General features: G+C 38.9%; 1 protein-coding gene across 1 annotated transcript in view; it reads right to left on the bottom strand.

The window, feature by feature from the left end:
• Positions 1–21821, bottom strand: part of LOC150091994 (uncharacterized) — a 105084-nt gene that overhangs the window by 47691 nt on the left and 35572 nt on the right. Inside the window, exons 5-6 of the mRNA XM_090370740.1 lie at positions 19736–19800; positions 8177–8282 (exon numbers count right to left, since the gene is read on the bottom strand). Of these exons, the coding sequence (XP_090226866.1) occupies positions 8177–8282; positions 19736–19800 (171 nt within the window). The remainder of the gene's footprint in view (positions 1–8176; positions 8283–19735; positions 19801–21821) is intronic.

The following is a 21821-nucleotide window of genomic DNA, read 5'->3' as shown; positions in this document are numbered from 1 at the left end:
AAGAAAAAAATTTAAATTGTGAATGCCAAGCACACATTCGGTATAATGCCAAATGTCACTCATCCATTGATCAGGAGATTACTGTGTTGTCACTGAGTAGTCAAAAATCTACCATGGCAAATTTGGGCAAATACTTTATATAATTTTTCTTAATGTCTCTTGTATATTACGTTTTATCACTGTTTATTTGCTCTCTGGTATGCTGCACAAACAGACATCATGTCACACATAATGCTTTGAAAGTGTGTTAATACAGGAGGTGGTCCCTAAAAATATCTGAGTTAGGGATTTGAAACTTGGTTGGCATTTTTCCTATCTGTTGATAGGCTCTTTCAGTCCTCTTGAATAAAACTTCAGCAGAAAACCAGGCATCCACTTCATTAATTACCTCCTCATCTGTCTGAAATATGCAGCTCCGTAATGGCTTCTTCATTTTAGGGAGGAAGAAGTCTGCAGATGTCTGAAGAATGCTGCAGATTTTCAAAGCCACACTGATTGCAAAGTCCACTGTGAGAGCAGCCTTGTGAGCAGGAGCATTGTCAGCTAAGAGATGACATCTTTAGATAGCTTCCTGCCTCTTCAACTTGATAGCCTTTCTTAACTTTCCTAGGAAATTTTTGCAGTACTCCCCAGTGATGCTGTTGTCTTTTGGTAACTAATCTGTAAGGATTTCTTTAGAGTTTTAGTCTTCCTTTAGATTAGAGTCTCAAAAGGCTGACAGTATGACCTTGTTGGCAGACAAATCTCGGCCTTTGGGAGAGGAATGAATGTTTACATTGTTTGCACATCTATTTTTTTAGCTGGGTTATAGTGATGCACCCAGCATTCATCCGTCACCACAATTTGGTAAAAAAAAAAAAAAAAAAAAAAAAAAAACTTCAACAATCTCAGAACTCATTGGGCTATCACCTTACACACATGCAGAAACTCATGCATTATGGTGCAAACAGATCCATGGCTAATTTTCATTTCATTTACTATGAAATTTATAGTCACACATCTTTCATCAAAGACCAGCTATTCCTGTAAGTCACAATGACAGGGTGTGTGGTTGAGCTGGGTCTTCCTTCACATCTGGTAGGTTATTGTGCATACTGCTTTACAAACACCAAAATTGTCTTTTCCAATTTTTCAGCCTCATCATCATCATCATCGTCAGCCATTTTCAATCCACTGCAGGATGAAGGCCTCTCCAGCAATTTTCCAGTTCCTTCGTTTTGAGCACTGGCCATCCATTTACTTCCCAAAAACTCATGAATTTCATCTATCCATCTCCGCCTTTGTCTTCCAGGTTTTCTTCTAGCTCCTCTTGGGTACCATTCTGTTATTTTCTTAGTCCATCTGTCATCATGTCTTCGAGCTATGTGTCCTGCCCATGACAATTTTAGTTCTTTAGTTTTGATAAGAATGTCCTTTACTTGAGTTTGCTGCCTAATCCATGTGTTCCTCTTCTTATCTAACAGTCTGATTCCCAATATAATTCTTTCCATTCTTCGCTGTGTAGTTCTCAGCATCTCTTCCATTCTTTTGGTGAGTGCCCAAGTTTCACTTCCATAAGTCATGGTGGGGAGTATACATTGGTTCATTATTTTACATTTCAGACAAACTGGGATATTGCTCTTCAGTATGTGACTATATTTCCTGAATGCTATCCATCCAAAATTTATTCTTCTCTTGACTTCCAGCCATTTATCATTATTACAGCTAATAACTTGTTCCAAATAAGTATATGACTCCACCTTTTCAATTACTGCTCCTTCAATCATTATTTCCCTTTCCGTGGCATACTTGTTCATCACTACTTTTGTTTTAGCCATATTCATCTTTAGTCCAAAATCCTTACTAACTGTGCATAACTGATTAAGATTTTCCTCTAATTCTTTGGGATCGTGGCTTATAACCACAATGTCATCTGCAAATCGTAAATGGTTTAGGTACTCTCCGTTCACATTGACTCTTTTCTGCGACCAGTCTAATCTTCGGAGAGCTTCCTCAAAGGCAGCAGTAAACAGCTTCAGAGATATTGTGTCTCTCTGTCGAACTCCTTTCTCGATTTTAAATTTCCTACTGTCTTTGTCTAGTCTAATAAAGTAGGTAGCACTCTCATATATTTTCTTCAAAATCATAATATATGGGATATCTATGCCTTGTCTTTCCAGTGCCCGAAACATTGCCTTATGCCGTATGGAGTCAAATGCCTTTTCATAATCCACAAATGCCAGGCATAATGGTGTTTTTTATTCATTTGCTTTCTCCATTAGCTGTGATATTACGTGGAGGTGATCCATAGTTGAGAATCCTGTCCTAAAGCCACTTGTTCTTTCGGTTGATTCTCATGAAGTATTCTTTCTAATCTGTTAGTAATGACCCTTGTGAACTACTTGTAGATGTGGGATAACAAACTAATTGGTCTATAATTTCCAATTTCTGATTTATCTCCTTTCTTATGCCGCAAAACTATGATTGCATTATTCCACTGCTTAGGCGTCACACCTTTTCTAATGCACTTTGTGAAGAGCCTTGCCAGTTTTTGTGTTATGTCTCTTCCTCCCAATTTTAACAACTCTACAGTAACTTCATCTTCCCCCGGGGCTTTCCGATTCTTCATTTTCTTCAATGCATGTTCTACCTCATCAGGAAGAATATCGGGTATGTCGTATGTGTTGCTACTTTGCAATCCATCTTCCCCACTGCTGGTATCATTTCCTCGCTCCTTGTATAATTCTCTAAAGTAGTCTTCTGCTATTTGAATTATGCCTTCTCTGCTGTTTATAAGTACACCATTGCTATTCTTCAGTTTCAGTATCATTTGTCTTTCTGTATTACTGCTCGTAGCTGCTGATTTAAATCCTTTGTTTTCCCTTAATGCTTGTTCTACTTTTCTTGTGTTAAATCTTCTTATGTCCTCTCTGAGTCTCTTTCTAATGGCTTTACATAACTCAGTATACTCAATTTTCTCCCTGTCAGTGTTTTTCTTGCTCTTCATTTGTCGTCTTCGGTTCATCATGACAAGTGTTTCTTGACTAATTTTTTCTTCTTTGGATTTCTGTTTCCCTATAGGTTTCTTGGGCTTTATCACTTTCAGAAAGTTGTAATATTCCTGGGCGATATCTTGGTCCTCAGCAGTCTGCAGAAGCTCAAACTTGTTTTTAAGTTCCAGTATATACTGCTTTTTCTCCTCCTCTGTTATCTCAAAGACCTTTGTATTATTTACTCGAGTAAGTTTTTTCCTTTCCTTTCCTACATTTATATCAAGTGTACATCTTACCATTCTGTGATCACTTCCAACATTTACCTTATTCAGGACGGTAACATCATTCACAATATATCTTCTGTTAGTGAGGATGAAGTCGATTTCATTAGTTGTTAATCCATTTGGACTCTTCCATGTCCACTTTCTGTTCACCCTTTTCTTGAGAAAAGTGTTCATTACTGACAGTCCTTGAGATTCTGCAAATTCCACAAGTCTTTCACCTCTTTTATTTCTTTCACCAATTCCAAAATTTCCTATAGTTCCTCTTTCTGCACTGTTTTTTCTTTTTCCAACCTTAGCATTGAAGTCCTCCGTAATAATAGTGTAGTGGGTTTTCTGCTCATTTAGAAGACTCTCAATTTCGGTGTACATTTCTTCAAACTCTTCATTATCATGGCTCGATGTTGGTGTATAAATCATTATAATCTTTAGCTTGTACCTCTTAGTTGAGTATTAGCCTTGACACCCTTGGTGATGTACTTTTGAATTCCAAAATGTTGTTTTTAAAATCTTTATGGACCAGAAACCCAACTCCACCTTCACTCCTTGCACTGTTTCCATTGGTGTACAGCAGATTTCCACTTGATAAACTTATAAGTGATTCATTTCTTCTTCTTGTTTCAGCCAAACCGATGATATTCCAATTCACATTTTCTAATTCCTTTTCCAGCTCTAATATCCTGTCTTCACCGATGAGTGATTGTACGTTATAACAGGACAAGTTCAATTTCCGTGCATGGCAGCCTGGTCGTACCCAGAGGTTCTTAGCACCCTCTGCTTTCACTCTGATCCTCTCGCTGCCGTAAGAGGGAGAGTGAAAGCGGCTGAGGACTGAGGGCCATTTGTATTGTTGTGCTCTCATGCTGGAGGGTTTGGTCTTTTCCTCTTCACGTTGACCAGGCGTCTTGAAGAGAACCACTCTACACGTTCGTTGCCACCTAAGTGACATAACAGGGCTTACCATCGAGAAGGTGTGCATGAGTGGATTTTAGGGAGGCAGGCCAACCGGACTTCTCCTAAATCTTCTGTAATAGAGAGATATTGAATCCATCAGTGTTTTAGGCTGAGTGTCTGATAACACACAGGATTCCTGTTCCCCTCTAAGCCCCATATTTATCGTATTTAGTAGTCACGGGCTTGAACCCCGGTTCACTCAAGGAACGCATGCTATGCACTCTCGCTCCTGACCACTGGGCTACGTCAGGCCTTTTATGATGGACAATTATCTCCACATACATCTTTAACCTCCTGATGTATTTGCTTCTTTGCCTTGCAAATGAAAAAATTTTATAATGGACTGGACTTCAACCTTCTCTGGCATACCACCTCTCACTATTTGTGGTTCTAGATCAGTAATCAATGAAGCTAGAAAAACAAATAAATATACATTAACTTATGAGACTTAATAGTGTGTGTGTGTGTGTGTGTGTGTGTGTGTGTGTGTGTGTGTGTGTGTGTGTGTGTGTGTGTGTGTGTGTGTGTGTGTGTGTGTGTACAAATGTTTATTGTAATTACCATGGAAAAAATTGAGAATGCCGGCAAGATAAAAAGAGATAACCTGAAATTAAATTAGATTAACATAAAAATAATAATGATAATAACAATGGTAACTAAAGTAGTGGGTCATAGGATTTTAATTACTACTTCAGAGGGTTGGTAGCCAAAACCGTAGGAGCCACCGCAATAAGCAGGGTCTCTGTTTCTGTTATGATGTACACGTTTTGCACATATACATCATAGCCGACCCGACAGAGACCAAAAGGAAGGAATAAAATTCAAACATAAATAAAAATAAGTATATAAATCTAAAATAGAGTTATAAAGTTAAAATAATGCCAATTAAATCTTGTTAAAGGAAAAATGATTGAAAGTTTGAATTCAAAAAGACAAAATACAGTATAAAATTTAAACAAAGTAACTGTACATTACAGAATAAAATCAAGTTAATGCCAACTTACTATGTGCTGAACCGGAATCCGTGAAATAATGTGTTGATTACAGAGCAACATTGGAGACTGAACTCAAGTTTTATTCATCATAAAATTCATACAACTCATCACTGTCAAAACTCCCATCCGTTAGCTTGTCCTCATCTGTGTCTGATGACGAATCACTGTCTTCATATACTGCCTCATCCTCAGTTCCATCTATGGCATTTGAAATGCCACACTTCTTAAATGACTTGACAACGATCTCAATCTTGATATTATCCCAGGATCTTTTCACCCAGGTACAAACTTCTCCTATAGTTGGTTTCTTCACTCTTCCTGCTGGTGTAAAATTGTCCCCAGAAGACTTCATCCGTTGGTTCCATTCGTCTCTCATGTCAGCTTTGAAGGGTTTGTTAATGCTGACATCAAGTGGTTGGAGCTGGGATGTCAAGGTATGATGGCAAGTTTTTTTTTGCTCTGCAGCAATCTTCTTTGTATTTTTTGTTATGTGTGCCCTCAACTGATCAAGCACCAATAGGGCAGGTTTGCGTAAGAGCCCGCCTGGTCTCCTGCTCCAAACTTTCTCAAACCAGATCTTCATCCCATCCTGATCCATCCAGCCCTTGTCATGAACGTGGACAATCACTCCTCAAGGAATGTCTTCTTTTGGCATTGTTTTGCGTTTGAAAATCAGCATAGGAGGCAGCTTGGTTCCGTCAGCACAACAAGCTAGAACAAATGTATAATGGCTCTTTTCATGTCCACTTGTCTTCACAGTTACAGTTTTCATCCCCTTCTTATCAACGGTTCTGTTACTTGGGACATCAAATTGAATGGGGACTTTGTCCATATTTGCAATCTGTCCCAACTCAAACTGATGTGTCTTTCGACATTGAATGACAAAACGATGAAATTCAAGGACCTTCTGCTCATAGCTTTCAGGCATCTTTTGGGCAAGTCTGGTGCATGTACGCATGCTTAGTCCATTCCGTTTCATGAACCTGAAGCGCCGATTGTGTCCTCCTTTGAAATCAGTAACTTCTTTTTCATCAGCAATTCTTCTTGCCTCAAGCTGAACCATCTTTGTGGACACAGGAATTCCAATTGCCCTTTGCTCCTCAATCCATATCTTCAATTCCCTCTCTAAATCAGGCCATTTTGCTGACTTGCCTCTAATGGCCTTCTTCTGCCGTGGCATTTTCAGTAGGGTTTCTTCTTCTTGTAGCCAGTCTCAGATTGTTTTTTCAATTGGAGGAGGACCAAACTTACGTTCAGCAGCACGATTTCCATTCACTTTTGCAAACTGGATCACGAAAATCTTTTCTCAGCCATTTCTGGGCAGAATGTGGCAAAACGTAACCTAATATACAGGTAACAAGTGCAAAACAATGAGCGCAAAGACAAGCGCGAAAAAGCAGGAAATGCAAGTAAAAAAATCTACAACCACTGTATGAGACACACCCAGTTTTTAGACCCCAAATTTTTCGAAAAAAGGTGCATCTTATACATTGGGAAATACGGTAAGTATCGTAACTAGGAATATAGAGCTACTCCAGAAAATAAGTTAATAAAACAGAAAAAACTTCTCTATGTTCCTCAGCCATAAAAACTTCACCTGCACAAGGCTACTCTCGTTCCCAACCCATAGACAACTCTTAAGAAACTACGAAGTAGTTGTTGTAGTAGGCATCATTTGCTCTGTTTCTCATATTGTGCTCTGCCTGACCATGAGTGCGAGAAGACATTGTGTCATAATAAATAGTTAAAACTGGTTCCAATAATAAATAATTAAAATCACTAATTAAAAAACCTATTAAAATCACAATTAAAAAGATTAAAAACTATTAAAATTAAACAGATTAAAAGTTACGATTTGGATGAATACTCAAATTAAACAAAATGCACAGCTGTTTCCCTTCCTTAAGCGTGGTAGTTTTTAATCATTTTAATTGTGATTTTAATTATTTATTATCGGAACCATTTTTAACTATTTATTATGACACAATGTCTTCTCGCACTCATGTTCTTGCTGCGGTGGTTTGATGTGTTTCGGGGTCGGGTTGGGGCTCTCGGCTTTTGATTCCGTTGGGCATTGGATTTGGTCGTATCTCTATGAGTGAGAGAATTCATTAATTTGTTTTTTTCACTTTTTTCATCTTATTTTATTCGTCACATATGAGAGAGAATTGATTGGAAGCATTCCACGAAAAAGATTGGGGTAATCTCTTACTTTTTAATACATTAAAAAATCGTGGAAGTTATTGAGCCCTGTAGCTCTGAATTTTTTACAATTATTACATGTACAAGTCAGGCCACAATTTACTGTTTTCTTAGTTATATGAATATATCTATTTTCTATTGTAAATGTTTTTACAATTATTACATGTACAGGTCAGGCCACAATTTACTGTTTTCTTAGTTATATGAATATATCTATTTTAGTAGGACTGGATTTTCCTCAGACTTTCAGATAATAACATCCCTTAACTTCTAAAGGTTTTTTGGGCAGAATTGGTTTTATTTCTGAAAATAACTATTAAAATAGATCCCCAGGAATGTGTTACAATTTGCTGTATTCTTGGGTGAATGAATTACTCAGAATTTTGAGGACTGTTTCCCAAATCATTTAGGCTGATAGTTAAGAGATTTCTTCAGCTATACCCATTCTGTTCTTAATATTCTTTAATTTTCTTGAGTAAATGTTAAAATCATAAGCATTGTTATTTATGTTTTATATTAAATTATTTCTTGAATTTGAAATTCAAGTTTTGACCTAAGCTATAGTACATACACATTTTTGTTGTAAAAATACTGGGATACCTTCCTAGGTATCAACTACACATACACACACACATGAATGTATCACAGTATTTTTATAACTAACAAGTGCTATATATTAAACATAAATACTAATTCATCACCAGCAAGTCATTGAAAAAATACAACATAAGTGGCTGTCCAAGGCAATATAGTTATTAAAAGTGCGGCCTACCTCATAATTCATGGTGGCTTTTGAACAAACATTTTGTACAGGAGCTTGTGCAATTTTAACTTTTTTGGAGGAATTACAAACATTTCTGTTTTGAATAGCAGAGAATCTGGGATGGGAAAAAAAAGTTACTTTTTCTAACTTTAATTTTTAAGAGAAAAGTCTGAAGCTCTAAATATCTACACTAGTGTCAAAACTTAAGGACCAGTCAGGTGATCATAGGAGTGGCCTGGATATGGGAAAAGCATACCAAAGGAACCTCGTGAGGTACAGAAATGATGAACGAAACAACGCCGACACAACAACAGAAAAAAAAACGGTGCAGAGGGACTTTATTCAAAAATGACAACATAGCACTGGCTGCCATGATGCAGATACATTACTGTCAAAGATGGAACAAAGGGAAGAGGTGGTTCTCAGTAGGAGATATGGCCACCGCTAATGTTGATGCAGGCTTTGCACCACCTGTTCACACTTAGAACAATGTTGTTAATAAGTTCTTATGGAAACATCGTCCATTCCTGTCAGCACCATCTTCAGCTGGTGAACATTTTCTGGTGGGTGTGGATGTGCCACTAGGCGTCTCCCCAGAGCGTCCCATATGTGTTCGATGGGATTTAGATTAGTGGAATGTGCACTTTCTAAAAACATATCAACAGCTACAGTGCAATGGGGTGTGGCGTTATCATCCATAAACACGAACTCGGTGACAATGGCACCTCGGAACAGACACACATGGGGAAAGATTACCTCATGTACAGTAGCGTGCACTGGATACAGTACTGCCTTCCAGTATCTCAAGTTGTATACGTCCATCCAAGATAACACCTCCCCAAACGAGAACACCTCGACCGCCATATCGATCCCTTTCAGTGATGTTTGCGGGGTGATACCATGTGTCAACCTCTCGCCAGATTAGCTGATGCCCAGAATCACTGCTGAGAATAAATCTACTCTCATCAGTAAGGAGTACCTTACACCATTGTGCTGCTGTCCAGTCCTTGTATTCAATTCACCACTGTAAACGATGTCTCCCATGAGCAGGTGTTAAAGGGATACAGTGTACCGGCCATCGGGCAAACAGTCCACCTTTGTGCAGTCGCTTGGTCACAGTAAACCACGATACTGGATGACAACAGTAAAGTCATCCAGATGTTGTCTAATGGCCATTTCGTTGTCTGTAGCACTGTATGAAACCAATTGAATGCTTGTAACAACTGTGCTCAAAATTTGGTAATTTGCACATAACTGCTGAACTGCTGCTTTTATCTGTTTATACGAGCCCTCTCATCATGATTCAAATTTTTACATGTGCAACAGCTTTCTACTAAATGGCCACAGTTATGCAAATCGTCACAGGCTGTTTCATTTGATTTTGTGGTTGTAACCTTTAGAAATAGTGTTGGTCCTAAAGGTTTTGCACACCAGTGTAGTTTTAATCACATCAAATACACACAAACTAACAAAGCTGTACATTTTATTTATCATTAAGATTTGTAACTAGGTGAAATATAAGTTACAAAAGAATAATGTTGGAGCCAAATTTTTATTTTATTTCTACTCTCTACAACGATAACTGTCTTCTAAATATTTGCTTTTCTATTATTATCTTAACTATCAGTCTTATGCAAATATTTCCTAGAGCACAAAAGGTGATACTGTTATACATATTTATGATAACAAGTTAATGATAATAAGCACAGGAATACAGTTATACGGCAATCAGTTATACAGTTATACAACAAGGGATGGTTTACACTTCAATAAAAATGATGCAAGAATTTATTGATGCTATCGAGGCAGTGTTAATGAGTCAGAAAACTGCTAGCTAAGGAGGATACACAGACTAATAGATTAACAGTAGCCACTGGCAGAGATGAAAGTGATTCTTGCACTGCTTCTACTGGAATGAGAAGCAGCCTGGAAAACAAGGTGCAGGGGATTCCAGATACTGTCATTGCGGAACAAGTAAATATATGGACTGTGTTAGTGTAGCTAAGAATAGGAACAGGTGCATGTATACTTGCGTGTACACTAATGCTAGAAGTTGGGTGAATAAATTTGATGAATTTGAGGTGTTGATCAAAACATCAAAGGCAGATATTGTTGGGATATCAGAGACTTGGTGTCACACAAATTGGAATGCAGAACTGCAATTTCTGGAGTACAATGTGTACAGGAAGGAGAGACAGGATAAGAAGGGAGGAGGGATTATGCTATTAGTTAAGAAACACACAAAATCCAAGAAGGTACAGCCAGTGGACATTGCTGGACGGTGCAGTGTGGAGTCAGTTTGGTGTAATGTAAGCACTGGGAAATCAAAATTGAGAGTAGGAGTGTGTTTTAGGCCCAATGACTCTAATAAGTAAAATAAACAGCTGTACAGGGAAATAGAGTGGGCCGGTAAATCAGAGTGTCTTATAATGGGGGATTTTAATTTCCCAGATATTGACTGGAATTTGTGGGTTGGTCACTCACACATTAGCAAGGGTTGACTTTATTGGATAATTGTTTTCTACAGCAGCATGTTTGGGAGGCAACTGGAGGGAGTAACACTCTTGATCTGATTATCAGCAGTGATTATTCATGCATTAAGAATGAGCTTCATTGCTCTCACATTCTGAAATGCATTAAGAATTTACAAATAAAGGAACCAATAGATGTCAGGGATCACAGTTTTCTGAAGTGGGATTTACTCAAAGAGGTAACTACCATCAGGGGTAAAGGGAAGGGTTTTTTCTTTCGTAAAGGTGACTAAAGTGGTCTGAGCCAGTATTTAAATTCTATACAGTGGGACCAACTGATGATGTTACCAACAGCAAATTCAAAATGAGAAGCATTCAAAGAATTAATCTTGAAAGCTACTAGGCTTTTCATACCAACTAAGAAATATTGTTCAAGGTTAAGGCCTAAATGGATGTCAGATGAACTAATGAGACGTGTGGTAGAGAATAAAAATACATAGGATACATATAAATTAACAGGAGCCACGGAAGCCTATGATGGATATAAGCTGGTCTGTAACCAAGTCACAAAGGAGGTTAGGCAGGCAGGAACATGTACAGAGAAGGGCAACAAGGGCAGATTACAAGAAATTTTTGGCAAAGGATGCAAAGAAAAACAGCAAAGAGTTCTTTACTTATGTAACCTCTAGTAGGAAGGGGTTGAATCAGATTGGCTTACTTGATATTGATGGTTCAACTGTTGATGATCCTGCTCAGGTAGCTAACAAACTAAATGAGTATTTTTCATCTACATTCACACATGAGGAGTTAATCAGGGAAGTGAATGCCAGAGATGAATTAAAATCTGGCAGTGAGCTAAATGATTTTGTAACAACTGAGAGCAAAGTGGAGGAGAAATTGTTGAAGATAAACATAAGAAAGGTGGTTGTGCAGGCAGATATGAAGTTCTCTGAGCAGTGCAGACGGGCTGCAAGAGTAGCTCATGGTGTATTGTCAATGATATATAGGAATTTTTCTAGCAGGGATAAGGAGGTGATTATTCCCTTGTATAAGGCAATGGTCAGGCCACACCTAGAATACTGTATACAGGTCTGGAGGCCTCATTTCAAGAAGGATGTAGAGCTGCTGGAACGAGTATAGAGAAGGGCAACAAGATTAGTGAATGGAACAAAGGGGTGCTCTTACGAAGGAAGGCTTAAGTTTTGCAAATTACAGTGTCTGGAGACTAGGCACCAGCGAGGTAATCTGAGAGAGGTGTATAAAGCCTTGAATGGTTTGAGCATGCTCAATGCTGATGGGATTCTTCTCGCTCAGAATAATCACCTGAGAGAGCATAAATTTGAATTGAGGAAAGACAGATGTAGGATAGACGTGTGGAAATTTGCCTTTAGCCAGCGGGTGGTTGGTTGGTGGAACAGACTTCCATCCCTTGTCGTGGAAGTTGATAGCCTAAATAAGTTTAGGGCTCAGCTGGACAGGTATTTTGAACGAACAGAGGGGTGAAGTGGAAGTGGTTTTTTTTTTTTTTTTTTTTGGCTGATGCTGCATAAGCTTGCTTTCTTGCATCAATTGCCTCTACTAATGCTTCTAATGCTAATGCTAAGGTACCTGGAGTGGATGGGAGCTATCCAGTTATATTAAAGGAGGCAGCAAAGGAAGTAAGCAAACCCTTAGCCATAATTATAAGAGCTTCCATGGACTCAGGGGAAGTACTCATGGACTGGAGATGTGCAAATGTGAGACCCCAATTCACAAAGGAGAATCAAAGATTGACACAAGTAATTACAGACCTCTTAGTTTAACTTCGGTTTCAGGAAATTAATGGAGGCACTGGTTAAAGAAGCACTGCAGGATCATCTTGACAAGAAGACTTCAGTTATAGCTCGGACACAGCATGGGTTTGTTAAGGGGAAGTCTTGTCTGACCAATTTGATTGGATACTATGTGGTCACAAAGGAACTGGATGCAAAGAATAATTTTGATATCATATATTTGGATCTTAGAAAGGCTTTTGATACTGTTGCACATGGAAGACTGCTGCACAAATTGGAGCAGGATGGCATTGGAGGCAAATTTCTGCTATGGATAAAGGGTTGATTGAGTGGGAAAAGAATTAGAGTGGTAATCAATTGACACTGCTCTTCATGGACTAATGTTATTAGTGGAGTTCTCCAGGGTTCAGTGTTGAGTCCATTGTTGTTTTCTGTATTTATTAATGATATTGATGATGGTATATCAGACTTAATGTCCAAATTTGCAGATGATACAAAGGTCGGCATGGTTGTTAATGACACTATCAACAGTACGCTGCTGCAACAGGATCTAGAAAAGTTGAGTAGATGGGCTGAGAAGCGCCAACTGAAGTTTAACATTGACAAATAATGTACTGCATATGGGAAGCAGTAACTCCAGAGTAATGTATCAACTGTGTGGTACTACACTGACAATGGTAGAGAATGAAAAGGACCTGTGGGTAATTGTGTAGGCAGATATGACGTTTTCTGAGCAGTGAAGACAGTCGGCAAGAATAGGTCATGATGTCTTGTCAATGATATACAGGAATTTTTCTAGAAGGGATAAGGAGGTGATTATCCCCTTGTATAAGGTAATGGTCATGACACACATTGAGTACTGCATACAGGTCTGGAGGCCTCATTTTAAGAAGGATGTAAAGCTGCTGGAACATGTACAGAGAAGGGCAACAAGATTAGTGAATGAAACAAAGGGTTGCTCTTACAAATAAAGGCTTGAGTTTTGAAAATTACACTCTGGAGACTAGACACCTGCGAGGATGGTTTGAGCATGCTCAATGCTGATGGGATTCTTCCTCTTGTGCAGAATGATCACCTGAGAGGATATAAATTCAAATTGAGAAAAGCCAGTTGTAGGATAGATGTGCGGAAATTTGCCTTTTGCCAGTGGAAGGTTGATTGCTGGAACAAAATTCCATCTGTCGCTGTAGAAATTGATAACTTAATTAGATTCAAGGCAGAACTAGACAAACTTTTGCAGCGAGTGGATCAGTGAAATGAGAAGGGTGTTTTGTTTTGTTTTTTTTTTGGCTGATGCTATATAAGCATCATGTGCCTTTACTAATGCTAATAATAATTATTGCTTAATTTATGGATTTATTAAGGGGAGATTTAATTAATCCTTGTTTAATTAATCCAATTAGTTATTGAGTTAGTCACAAGGAACTTAATGCAAAAAATAATTTTTACGTCATATACTCAGATTTCAGTAAAGCTTTTGACACTGTTCCACATGAATAACTGCTGTACAATTGAGGCAATTTAGCATCAGGCACAAGTTAATGCTATGGGTAGTGCATGGCAGGTGAGAAAGGTGGTTATTAATGACCAATGTGCCTCATGCATTAATGTTATGAGTGGAGTCCCTTGGAGTTCAGTTGGGCTTGGTAACCAAGCACATCAGAGTAGACCTAATTGAGATGAAAGCTCTGGAGAGGAGAAAGTAAAATTAATGAGAGTGATATTTTTGTTATAAATGATTTCAAAAATAGGGGCATAAATTCAAATTACAGCAGAAGTTTAGAATGGACTGCAGTCGGTTTACTTTTAGCCCGCAAGTTCTTAATTACTGGAATAACTTGTCTCCATTGATAGTTGAGGCTGACAGTACAGGGAATATTCAAGGGTTAGCTGGATAGGTCTATGTGAGGATTAGTCAAACAGGTTTTTTTATAATTTTTTTTATTAATTAATTAATTTTTTTTGGCTAGTAAGCCTCAAGCATCCTTGTACCATATGGCTAATACTAATACTAATTATGCTCAAGTTAAAAACAACATTATTATCCATGAGGTGGCCTATCATTTTATACAAATAGCATCAGCAAATAAAGGTGAATTTTTTTTCTTACAATATTAGCATTAGCATTAGTAGAGGCATTTGATGCAAGAAAGCAAGCTTATGCAGCATCAGCCAAAAAAAAAAAAAAACCCACTTCCACTTCACCCCTCTGTTCGTTCAAAATACCTGTCCAGCTGAGCCTTAAACTTATTTAGGCTATCAACCTCCACCACAAGGGATGGCAATCTGTTCCACCAACCAACCACCCGCTGGCTAAAGGCAAATTTCCGCACGTCTATCCTACATCTGTCTTTCCTCAATTTGAATTTATGCCCTCTCAGGTGATTTTTCTGCGCTAGAGGAAGAATCCCATCAGCATTGAGCATGCTTAAACCATTCAAGGCTTTATACACCTCTCTCAGATCACCTCGCTGGTGCCTAGCCTCCAGACACTGTAATTTGCAAAACTTAAGCCTTTCTTTAAGAGCACCCCTTCGTTCCATTCACTAATCTTGTTGCCCTTCTCTGTACTCGTTCCAGCAGCTCTACATCCTTCTTGAAATGAGGCCTCCAGACCTGTATACAGTACTCTAGGTGTGGCCTGACCATTGCCTTATACAATGGAATAATCACCTCCTTATCCCTGCTGGAAAAATTTCTGTATATCATTGACAATACTCCATGAGCTACTCTTGCAGCCTGTCTGCACTGCTCAGAGAACTTCATATCTGCCTGCACAATCACCCCCAAGTCCCTTTCATTCTCTACCACTGTCAGTGTAGTACCACAGAGTTGATACGTTGCTCTGGGGTTGCTGTTTCCCATGTGTAGTACTTTACATTTGTCAATGTTAAACTTCATTTGCCACCTCTCAGCCCATCTGCTCAACCTTTCCAGATCCTGTTGCAGCAGCATAGTGTCAGTAGTGTCCTTAACAACCCTGCCAACCTTTGTATCATCTGCAAACTTGGACATTAAGCTTGATATACCATCATCAATATCATTTATAAATACAGAAAACAACAATGGATCCAACACTGAGCCCTGAGGGACTCCACTAATAACATCAGTCCACGATGAGCAGTGTCCATTGATTACCACTCTCTGTCTTCTCCCCCTCAACCACCCCTTTATCCATAGCAGCAATTTGCCTCCAATGTCACACTGCTCCAATTTGTGTAGCAGTCTTCCATGTGCAACAGTATCAAAAGCCTTTCTAAGATCCAAGTATATAATATCAAAGTTATTCCCTGCATCCAGCTCTTTTGTGACTGCATCATAGTATCCAATCAAGTTGGTCAGGCAAGACTTCCCCTTAACAAAACCATGCTGTGTCTGAGCTATAACTGAAGTCTTGTCTAAATGATCCTGCAGTGCTTCTTTAACCAGTGCCTCCATTAATTTTCCTGGAACAGAAGTTAAGCTCACAGGTCTATAATTACTTGTTTCAGCCTTTGATCCTCCTTTGTGAATTGGGGTCACATTTGCACATTTCCAGTCCATGGGTACCTCCCCTGAGTCCAAGGAAGCTCTCATAACTATGGCCAAGGGTTTGCTTACTTCCTTTGCTGCCTCCTTTAATATAACTGGATAGATCCCATCCACCCCGGGTGCCTTTCTTGTGTTTATCTTCAACAGTTTCTCCTCCGCTTTACTCCCAGTTATTTCAAGATTCTGTAGCTTACTGCTAGACTTGAATACACCTCTGGCATTCCCCTCGCTGAATAACTCCTCATGTGTGAATGTCGATGCAAAATATTCATTTAGTTTGTTAGCTACCTGAACAGGATCATCAACAGTTGACCCATCAATATCAAGTGGACCAATCTGATTCATCCCCTTCCTTCTAGAGTTTACATAAGTAAAGAACTCTTTGCTGTTTTTCTTTGCATCCCTTGCCAAGGATTTCTCGTAATCTGCCTTCGCCTGCCTAACCTCCTTTGTAACTTGGTTGCATATCAACTTGTATCTATCATAGGCTTCTGTGTCATGTGTTAATTTGTAAGTATCCCATGCATTTTTCTTCTCTGCCATATGCCTCATTAGTTCATCTGACATCCATTTTGGCCTAAACCTTGAACAATATTTCTTAGTTGGTATGTAAAGCCTAGTAGCTTCCAAGATAAGTTCTTTGAATGCTTCCCATTTTGAATTTGCTGTTGGTAACATCATCAGTTGGTCCCACTGTATAGAATTTAAATACTGTCTCAGTCCATCGTAGTCGCCTTTACAGAAGCAATAACCCTTCCCTTTACCCCTAATGGTAGTTACCTCTTTCAGTAAGTCCCACTTCAGCACACTGTGATCACTGCCACCTAGTGGTTCATTTATCTGCAGATTCTTAATGCATGAAGAATCACTGCTGATAATCAAATCAAGAGTATTACTCCCTCTAGTTGCCTCCCGAACATGCTGAGGTAGAAAACAATCATCCAACAAATCCACAAAAGCCCTGCTAGTGTGTGAGTAACCAGCCCCCAAATTCCAGTCAATATCTGGGAAATTAAAATCTCCCATTATAAGACTCTCTGATTTACTGGCCCACTCTATTTCCCTGTACAGTTCCTTATTATACTCATCAAAGTCATTAGGCCTATAGCACACTCCTACTCTCAATTTTGATCTCCCAATGTTAATTTGTAAGTATCCCATGCATTTTTCTTCTCTGCCATATGCCTCATTAGTTCATCTGACATCCATTTTGGCCTAAACCTTGAACAATATTTCTTAGTTGGTATGTAAAGCCTAGTAGCTTCCAAGATAAGTTCTTTGAATGCTTCCCATTTTGAATTTGCTGTTGGTAACATCATCAGTTGGTCCCACTGTATAGAATTTAAATACTGTCTCAGTCCATCGTAGTCGCCTTTACAGAAGCAATAACCCTTCCCTTTACCCCTAATGGTAGTTACCTCTTTCAGTAAGTCCCACTTCAGCACACTGTGATCACTGCCACCTAGTGGTTCATTTATCTGCAGATTCTTAATGCATGAAGAATCACTGCTGATAATCAAATCAAGAGTATTACTCCCTCTAGTTGCCTCCCGAACATGCTGAGGTAGAAAACAATCATCCAACAAATCCACAAAAGCCCTGCTAGTGTGTGAGTAACCAGCCCCCAAATTCCAGTCAATATCTGGGAAATTAAAATCTCCCATTATAAGACTCTCTGATTTACTGGCCCACTCTATTTCCCTGTACAGTTCCTTATTATACTCATCAAAGTCATTAGGCCTATAGCACACTCCTACTCTCAATTTTGATCTCCCAATGCTTATGTCACACCAAACTGACTCAACACTGCACTGTCCAGCGATGTCGACTGGCTTCACTTCCTTGGTTTTTATGTGTTTCTTAACTAATAGCATAACCCCTCCCCCCTTCCTATCCTGTCTATCCTTTCTGTAGACGTTGTACTCCCCAAATTGCAGTTCTGCATCCCTTATATCTGTGTGACACCATGTCTCTGATATCCCAACAATATCTGCCTTTGATGTTTTGAGCAATACCTCAAATTCATCAAATTTATTTACTAAACTCCTAGCATTGGTGTACACGCAAGTATACCTGCACCTGTTTCTAATCTTAGCTACCCTAACACAACCCATGTGTTTACTTGTACCGCAATGGCTCCCAGCAGTCTCTGAAATACCATGCATCTTGTTTTTCAGGCTTCTGCTCATTCTAATAGAAGCAGTGCAAGAATCTCTTTCACTTCTGCCAGTGGCTACTGTCAATCTATTGGTCTTTGTCTCCCCCCAAGCTAGCAGTTTTCCGACCCACCTAACACTGCCTCGATAGCATCAGGAAATATTCTTGCACCCTTTCTATTTAAGTGTATCCCATCCCTGTAGAAGCAATCTCTCCTGTTAACAAGTACAGTCCAGGCTGAAAAAAATTCTACCCCTTGAGCCTTGCACAATCTTTCCAGGGCCGAATTGATCGACAAGGCTCTCATCATATACTCCCTCCTATCGTGTCTGGGCAGAATTGCAGACACTTTCAAATTCAACCCTAATTCTCGGCTTTTGTTCAACAGTGACCTGTACTTGTTAAGTAATTCTGCCGGTCTCCTACTCTTAATATTATTTGTGCCAACGTGTACAACTATATCACCTTTTGTGCCCTTAAAAGATGATATTCGCTCTACAACGTCATCAGCCTTTGCCCCTGGCAGACATACCCTGGTCCTGTTCCACCTATCTTTTTTACAAAGCATGTTCTCCGTTTCCCTGACAATAGAGTCACCAACAACTACTAGTTCCTTCGGGACCAGCGCATTCTGCCTTGGGGGTTGTCTCTGTGTCACGCGATGCCCAAGTGCAAGCTCTGGCGTTGATGTGGGCAGCTGAGAGCTTGATGGGCCCCTCAATTTAGTTTCTTCGAGGGCATCCACCCTGTCCTTCAAGCTCTCATATAGGCCCACAAGAACGCCGAGTTGTTGCCTGATATCGATACACTCCTTGCATCGCGCACACACAAAGACATCCCCCTTGGCAGTGTCATGTCCCGACTGCTGACTGTTCACTTTAGACTCAGTAAGATTATTTATAGTTTGTCATATGTTTGCTAACAGAAGCCATCAGTCAAGACACAGCTGCCACAATGATGCCTAGAGTTTTAAACAAACAACAGATTCAGCTTTATTTGCTTTTTTTTGATAATGCTATTTGTATAAAACAATATTAGCAATTTAGATCAACTCATGGATGGTATTCATAGTAGCAAATGATGCAAGGAAGCGAAATTGTATAACATCAGCCAAAAAAAACAAAAAAAAAATGCACATCTACCCTGCAACCATTCTTTCTCAATTCAAATGAATGTATTCTTATGTGTGTTACCTGAGCATGGTTAACCACTCTGCCAAACTTACAATTTTTATCATTTACAAATTTAACCATTAAGCCTGATATGCCTTTATCAATACTATTAATAAATATTGAAAACAATAAGGGGACAGCACTGAATCCTGAGAGACTAATATTAGTCCAAGAATGATATCATCGCTAATGTATGTGAACAAAAGTCTGCCTCTATCACTAAAGAGATCAAAGTATCCCCAAACTGCACAAAACACAAAATCACAAGAAAAAATCACCGGAATGACTCTACACATATAGTAATTCTGATAACAGCAATATCAATATAGAGTCATTTACAGCAAACACTATATTACTTCTTAGATGAGCCATCACTATCGAATAATAAAATATTCATACATATTTAAAGTTCAACAGTTCTAATATATATATATATATATATATATAAAAAAAAGTCTGTGGTACCTTTGAATATCTTCATCATCCTTTGTGGAATCTAAAAAGTCTGTAGTATACAAAGGCGAATCATCCTGAAAAAACAAAACTATTCAAAAATATTTTCAAAGTTAAATCAAAAATTTCACTTTTATTAGCACTAATGAAAGAACAAATTTTACACATTACACTTAGAAAGAAGAAATAAATTTTCCTGTTAAAAAAGGTTTCTTTTGATTAAACAGTAAATAAAGCATTAAATATATATATTAATTTTGTTTTTACCCTGGGGTTCAAATTTACCCTGGCATCAATACTACAGTAGTAGTAGCAGTACTAGTGGCATGTGATGCAAGAAAGCAAGTGTATGAGCTTATGCAGCATCAGCCAAAAAATAAAAATTACACCATTCCCTCCAAATGCCTGTCCAGTTCCTCCTTAAATTTATTCAACCTATCAACTTCCACAACGACAGATGGAAGTTTGTTCCAGCAATTAACCACCCGCTGGCTAAAGGCAAATTTCCGCACATCTATTCTACATCTGTCTTTTCTTAATTTGAATTTATGCCCCCTTAGGTTCGTAATCTGAACAAGTGGAAGGATCCCATTTCAGCATGCTCAACCCATTCAAGGCCTTATACACCTCAATCAGATCACCATGCAGGTGCCTAGTCTCCAGCCACTGCAATTTGCAGAACTTAAGCCTCTCTTGGTAAGAGGATCCCTTCATTCCCCTCACCAATCTTGTTGCCCTTCTCTGTACAAGCTCAAGCAAATCGACATCCTTCCTAAAATGAGGCCTCCAGACCTGTACGCAGTACTCAAGGTGTGGCCTGACTATTGCCTTATACAGAGGGACAATCACCTTTTCCCTGCTGGCAAAGTTCCTATATATCATTGACAAAACCCCATGACCTGCCCTAGCAACCTGTCTGCATTGCTCAGAAAACTTCATATCTGACTGCACAATTACTCCCAGCTTTTTTTCATTTTCTACCACCTTTAGTGTAATACCACACAGTTGGTACTTTTCTCTAGGGTTACTTCTATCCATATGCAGTACTTTGCATTTGTCAAGGTTAAACTTCAGTTGCCACTTCTTAGCCCATCTGCCCAAATCATCTAGATTCTGTTGCAGTAGCACACTGCCATTACTGTCATTAACAACCCTGCCACCCTTTGTATCACTGCAAACTTCGACACTAAGCCTGATATACCTTCATCAATATCATTGATAAATATACAAAACAACAGTGGACCCAACACCAAACCCTGTGGGTCTCCACTAATAACATTAGTCCACAAACAGCAGCACCCATGTCTTCTCTCACTTAACCGTCCTTTTATCCATTATAGCAACTTACCCTTAATACCATTCTGCTCCAATTTGTACAATAATCTTCCATGCACAAAAGTGTCAAAAGCTTTCCTGAAATCCAAATATATGATATCAAAATTATTTTTTGCATCCAGTTCCTTTGTAACCACATCATAATAACCAATCAAATTTGTCAGACAAGACTTTCCCTTAACAAACCCATGCTGTGTCTGAATTATTGCTGCAGTCTTGTCTAGATGATCCTGCAATGCATCTTTAACCAGTGACTCCATTATTTTACCTGGAACAGAAGTTAAACTAACTGGTCTGTAATTACTCGTGTCACCCTTCGATCCCCCTTTGTGGTTTGGTTTGTATTGAGGTTTAATGGCGCATGGACTACGCGGGTCATAATGCGCCAGTTCATACGGTGTGATGTGTTTCAGGGGTGTTTACTTTCAATTTCAATTGTTCATTTTAACCTGATTCATACGTTCTTGTGTTAGTCTGTTGCTTATATTCACTTCCTTAGAGGAGGTGGTATAAATTGATAGCTTTAAGAAAGTTGTAAACATCTGTGCAGTCATGTTTATTTTTCAAGAGATCTGTTAGTATAATGGCGTCATGTGTCTCATAAATATCTTTGAAGGCTTGTTTATGTTCATTTGTATATGTAGGACAGTCTATTAATGTGTTGAACTGATTGAACGGTGTCACAAGTCTGGCATTGTGGTGGTTCTTCTGCTCGCAACAAAAATGAGTGTGTAAGATGGGTATGCCCGATTCTTAGCCTGGT

Source organism: Mastigoproctus giganteus, chromosome 1, assembly GCF_048544385.1.
Source record: "Mastigoproctus giganteus isolate SK-2022 chromosome 1, ASM4854438v1, whole genome shotgun sequence".
Taxonomy (NCBI): domain Eukaryota; kingdom Metazoa; phylum Arthropoda; class Arachnida; order Uropygi; family Thelyphonidae; genus Mastigoproctus; species Mastigoproctus giganteus.
This window is presented reverse-complemented; position numbering and strand designations above follow the sequence as displayed.